General features: G+C 44.2%; 1 protein-coding gene across 1 annotated transcript; it reads right to left on the reverse strand.

The window, feature by feature from the left end:
* Positions 1–999: 999 nt before the first annotated feature.
* LOC135409171 (cell surface glycoprotein CD200 receptor 1-B-like) lies at positions 1,000–5,933 on the reverse strand. The gene is made up of 4 exons (XM_064644360.1): positions 5,027–5,933; positions 3,488–3,796; positions 2,489–2,740; positions 1,000–1,919 (listed from the first exon to the last, which is right to left on the reverse strand). Exons 1-4 carry the CDS (start codon positions 5,166–5,168, stop codon positions 1,765–1,767), a joined length of 858 nt encoding a protein of 285 aa, XP_064500430.1. The 5' UTR covers positions 5,169–5,933; the 3' UTR covers positions 1,000–1,764.
* Between the last annotated feature and the right edge of the window lie 248 nt (positions 5,934–6,181).

Below are 6,181 nucleotides of genomic sequence, written 5' to 3' on the forward strand. Positions count from 1 at the left end.
CTGTGTAGTCCCTTTGTCTGTAATACACTTAGTAAGAGCCAAGCAGAGCTGTGGCTTTGTGGATGGTCCTACCCTACAGCGAGGGTGCTGGTGGAGAAGCTCTGTGCACGTAGGTTTGTGTGTGCAAGTGCTCAGGGCTTGCTGAGCTGCTGCAGAGATAAGATGTAGCTGAGGACAACTTGCAGGCAGGCAGTTGATGTGCACTGTGGAAACTCAGATACCAGGAGAGCTACAAATATCAGCTAAAGTCAGTGTGGTTTTCTGCTTGCTGGCCTTTGGGTAGTTAGGTTACCATAAAGAATTAACAGTAATTTTGTTGGCTTCCGAATTGTTTGTTCTTCTAGCTCTTATCTCTGAGTTCATTCGCACTGTATGTCAGCTCTGCAGAATGCAGACTCTGTTGGAACCAAACAGCCATATGTGACAACAGATGGATAGACTGGAGCTGGGTCTGTAAGAGTGAAAGGAGAAGTTCCATGGTGCTGTGCCAGCAGAATCATTGTCTGTATCCCGCCAGTGTCCTGCAGAAACCTGCCCAGGCAGTGATTTACACCAGGTTATGGGCTGCACCAGGAGAGGCTGAGGGGCAGCAAGGTAGTGGTATTAAAACCTGCACATGAGAAGGAGTGAAGTGACATGGTGTTTCTTCTTATGTATAAAGCTAGAGAACTACTCCAAATCTTAGTGTGCTGAGACTGAGAAGCATGATCTTTTTATTACTGGTGTTTAGGTCCTGACGCCTGCAGTAGCTGGTTCGGATGTAAAATGAGGCTCACAAAGCTTGAGATGGGGTCAGGCACAGGTAGAAGCAGCGAATGAACAACAAAGATCTAGATCATATTCCACCTTGGAGTTCTTTGTTCTCTCCCCTCTCCTCCTCACTACATTTGTCATGCAAACCTAACTCAGCCTTAGACAGGTATTCTTCTACGGTTCAGGGGCTTAGCCCTGGCTGTATGTCATCAAATGAAAGATTAAACTCAAAGGCTCCCTTATGATAGTACCAGTAAGATGTGTTTCAAGAAATTAACATTAGAGACCTTGTTCTCTGTGGGATGCAGTTCTCTGGATTATGCAAAGAGGTAAATTAGTGTGACACAGATCTCAGGACTGTAATAATTTCTGTGCTTCATGTAGCAATAAATGCCAAAGCTCAATTATTCTCTCTCTCTGTGAGACACTTCAAAATTCTTACAGCAAAAGTGAGAGTTGCTCAACTTTACCTTCAGTCCTGTGTGACCATTCTGGGAAGGTTGCTGCTCATTACACAAGACAATTTCTTCTTGATTTATTTTATTCTGTAAGAAATGCTACTTAAATACTAGGATACAAAGTATTTGAAATTGAATGACCTCAGTTTATACATTATGAATTAATTTCCAATTGCATATGTGTTAGACTTGGTCTTCTAAAAAAAGAGCGAAACTTGCATGAGCGATTACAGCCATGTTTCTGCACAGTCACATGTGGCTGCATTGTAGATGTTTGCTTCCTTCTCCTGAACAATTTGGTACCGGTGGGTTCTTGCTGCATGCCACATTGCTGAGACATATTGGGACTTCCTTTTATCTCTGCTAAGTGCTGAGACACTTCTGCAGACGGAAGCTGCTGTGCTTGGTACTAGTTTCTCATTGTCCTAGGAAACAAGACAATACTCTTAAGTGGGAGGAAGAAGCTGTTGTGGAAATGCACTTTTGGTTTCTAGGAGTTTAAAAACAGAATTCCCCCCCTTTATTCGGTAGAGAAACAAAATACCATAAGGCTTTATATCTGTGATCTCACATGAGCATGACCAGAGATTGCCATGCTCCATATGTACCTGCTACCACAGAAGGTGTAGAGATGAAAAACAGCCTGCAGGAAGAAGAGGCCCAGGAGGCTCATAAGGCTGATGACACAGTGAAGAAAGCTTCCAATCTCTAAAGAGAAACAGTTGCTCATTAAAGTACACCTCAAAGATTGTATTTACCTTGTACCTCTGTCAGGATTTCGTCTCTGGACAATGCTTTTTTTGTGCTTTTCTTCAAAGGACAACCTAAGGTAGCTGCCTTCACCACCTAAAACCTGCACCTACCAGCCAGTCTTTGGAAGCAGGAAGCTACCTTTCAGTCTTCTTGTCACAACCTATGTGTTACCCATCAATTCACAAGATGTAATGGCACCACTGGATTACAATACATAGATCTGGGTGATCATACCACTGACACCTTGGTGTGTCATGAACTTATGAATAATCCTGCCTTTCCATTCAGCCTTGGAGGTGGCAGGAAAAACCACTGCATCCATCTCCTTTCCTAGAATTTCACAAAGGGCTTTACAGTTCTGAACAGCACTCCTGTTTATCCTGTCTCCTCCCAACAAATTTCTCACTGGAAACTTAGCTGCACAGTTCCTGCTGCAATCCTGCCAGGGCCACTGATGTTTGCTCAGTGCATAAACAGAGGGCTAAACAGGCTTTTGAACATCAAATGCACAAAGGGAAGCTTACCTGAGGGACAACAGGCTATGGACTCACTCCAGCTCCCAGCTGGGTGGAACACCATGCAGGTTGTGTCAGTCATCTTGGTGTCACATGCTGTCAACCTGCTGAGAACAGTCACTGTCCCGTTGTTGTGGCTTTCTTCCTCAAGGGAGGAGTTGCTCTCTAGGAGCCACGAGACCTGAGCAGGCGGCTTCCCTGCCGCTGCCTCGCACACGGGCTTCCTGTGCTCATCACAGAAGAGGCTCAGCCTTGGGGGCACTGCAAAGCACCAGGAAGGGGAGACGCATGGAATTATTTTGAATAGTTGGGCTGGGAAGTTCTTCTTCTCCACCCAAAATGAAAGCAGGGAAAAGAGGAGAATAGGGTTGGAGATGCCGTCCCATGGCAACAATGTGGATCCAACTCACAAGAGACAAAGGTCCTGCATCTTTTTTCCTTTTGGACAACTCTCCTATGTTCAGGTGAGCCTTACCACAGCCATTCTGCACATCCTCTGTTAGGATATGGGAAATTGCTTCACAGCTGTTGTTTCTAACTAGACAGTGGAAAAGAGAACAGCAGAAGGGAGCAGAGTTTTGGGAAATGAGGATAAGGGAGACCAGATCTACTCTCAGCGAAATGCATGGGTTTATCCCAACAAGAATGACAGAATCATAGAATGGCTTAGGTTGGAAGGGACCTTAAGGATCATCTCCTTTCAACTCCACTGCGATGGGCAGGGAAATCTTCCACCAGACCAGGCTGATGAGAGCCCCATCCAGCCTGGCCATGAACGCTTCCAAGCTGGGGCATCCACAGCTTCTCTGGGCAGCCTATTGCAGTGCTTCCTCATCCTCTCAGTATAGAATTTCTTCCTAATGCCTAATTTAAAGCTACTCTCCTTCAATTAAATAAAAGCTCCATTTCTTACTCCACGTTTCCCCAGTGCATGGGGAGAGGAGTTTTGTATGCCCAGGCCTAGATACGGTCCTTTGCTGAACTGTTAACAGGGAAGGAGTTCCTTACCCAGCACAGTCAGGTGGTATGTCCTGTGGAAATTCCCTTCTGGTGTTACAATTTCACAAATGTAGTTTCCCTCCTGGGCTATCCCCACTTGCTGTATCTCAAGCACAGGACCCAGATCTGGTCTGAATTTCCAGTTCATGCTGTCACTGCAGTTTGTTCTGTCTGTTGTGTTCGTATCTGCCCTGTAGCCCAAGTTGCAGGATCCTCCAGCCTTGGGATATATTTTCCATGTTAGCATATTTATATTTGGCTTGAGAGGGCAGGCGAGCACTGAGCTGTCACCTACGGTCACTGACACTTCGTTGTTCCCTGAAGGAGAGAAGGAGGGAGAAGAACATGTGAGAATGTGCCAGGAGATGTCATAGCCTCGGAGTTGTGGTCTGTACTTCACAGGGAAATATCTGCACTGGTACAGGTGAACATGAGGCCCTGTCTGTGCCAGCCCAAGAACTGCATCTCTCTTCTTAAATGGGAAAAGTTTTCCAAATTCATGGCTGTGTTCACATACATTTGGCCTTGTTTTCAATCTCTCCCTAAAGCAGTGGAAAAATGACATGACTGGGAAGCAGTGTCTGAATGAGCTGCAGAGCCCATTTCTGTGGGGAGATCTCTCAGTTTGCTTTTACCTCAGCATCACTGCCTAGTACAGCAGGAAAATGAATGTCTGGAGACATTAATATTCTGTCATTCACCCTTCTTTTGTTCTGGACAAAAGCCATCTTCCAACTCAGGTCAAGCATGGGAGGCAATTTCTGCCCTGCCATCCCAAAGCTTATATGAACAAATTTCCCTGATTATAGTGGTGACAGTTAAAATAATCGAGGAGTATGGCATTTCACTGGAAAGTATGCATTTGTGTTTCCTATTAGATGAAGAGATTCCCAAAAGACTCAAGATCACTCCTCTGTGACCTGCCTCACCTGTGCTAACAAAAACAAACAAAAAAACCAAACAAAAATTTGCAAAATTAAAGTAGAGTAGGGAGAAGGGGGAAGTATTACAGCTGCGTTTGCAGATCCCATATTTTTGACATTAGCTCTGGTGAGTATTTAACTCAGTTTGGAGAGAAGAAAGAACCTTTGCATTGTCTTATTAAAACTTTCACCTGGACCTATTGTCGGAAAATCCCAGTATGCTTCATTTGTCAGGACAAGTCACTGATCCCTAAGAGTAAAGCTTGACATGGCGCTCAGACTAATCATAAAACCTCCCGTCAATCGTGGTTTTTAATAAATTTGTTAATTATAATGAAAAATATTATACTCCATGAAAATAATTACCAGTTTCCATCAAATCATTGAAAAGCCCAAGTTTAGCATCTTAGTGGTTGACAACAGAAAAAAATCAATTTGCAGCTAGAAATGTTTTGATTTGCAGGTTATTGGTTTTCCATCAAAAAGCCCCTTCAGCAATTTGTAAAGATTCCTTCCACTAGATTTTCCCTTCCCAAAGAAGATTGGAGTAAACATCCCTCTGATAGACTGTCTTTTCCTCCTCTGCCCTCAAAGAGACTTGGTACCAAAGTAGAATCAGAAGTACCTGTAGTGCCTCTGATCGTAGTGATGTTGAGAAGGACAATGGTGTAAGTGGCCTTGCAGACAACTTGCAAAAAAGTACCTCTTGCTTTTGTGGGTAATGGGGGTTTCTTGCACCATCCAGCTTGCTGTGAGCTCCCCAACATGCCTTGCCAGTGATCCTGCAGCCAGAGTCTCTGCTCTTCCTCCTCTCCTGCGACGCAGTTTGAAATGGATGACGCGACAACCTACACAGTTCGAGGAGGATTGTAGGTCTGAGTTTATTCAAAATGGCTCCCCCTATTTATAGGGGGGAAAGGAAGGTTCTGGAACTGGGGGCAGAGACTTCACAAATAAGGGAAGGGAAGGAGGGTACAAGCCTTAAAAGAGAGAGCATGAGAGGAGTTCTACCCAAGTAGGGGAATGAGGGAAGGACATGACCAAATATGGGGATTCTACACTGCGGCAGAATCCAAAGAATGGGAAAACAGTAGTTAAACATGAGGGAAAGAACATTATAAAAAACATGGGGGTACAGCATGTTTGAACAGGCATTAACACAGGAAAGTAATTTTCTCAATCAAGCAGTCTTTGTTCAGGTTAATGATATATCTAATTGGTTCATAGCACACTCTCTTCTTCAGAATCCTCAGTTAAGTTGTCTTGAAGTCTTTGCTTCCATTCCTTGAACTTTTCCTCTTCATCGTAGATACTTCCAACACTCCTGAGAGCCCCACAGCGCAGCTACAAAGAGATGGGTTTTCTTCCTAGCATGAAGCTTTCTCTGATGAGAATTAATGAACAGAGCAGAAACGGTCTTAGTATTTGCATTTTGACCAATGGCCTTCTGTCTAATGCACAAAGCCTAAGAGGTGTGATTTTTCATATCTGATCTTGTCATTAACAAAATTTTTGACACTAGACTGTCATCTCCCATTAGAGAGGTTTATTGGCACAAATCATGATATCTAGCAGTTCAAGTTAGGGGCCTCAAAAGAGGGACCAGGAATGACGAAAACCCTGGGCAGTTATAGTTGTACAATCTGAACTCCCCATCCCTCACTTGACAGTCTGGACCAACAGCAATATTTGGGTCTGGGGTCTTCCCACTCTTCACTAGTTCAATGTTTCATTGCCAAGTGGTTGCTACATGGTCATCTTCATATCCTCTCAGGTCAGT

The sequence above is a fragment of the Pseudopipra pipra genome, chromosome 2, assembly GCF_036250125.1.
Source record: "Pseudopipra pipra isolate bDixPip1 chromosome 2, bDixPip1.hap1, whole genome shotgun sequence".
Lineage (NCBI taxonomy): Eukaryota > Metazoa > Chordata > Aves > Passeriformes > Pipridae > Pseudopipra > Pseudopipra pipra.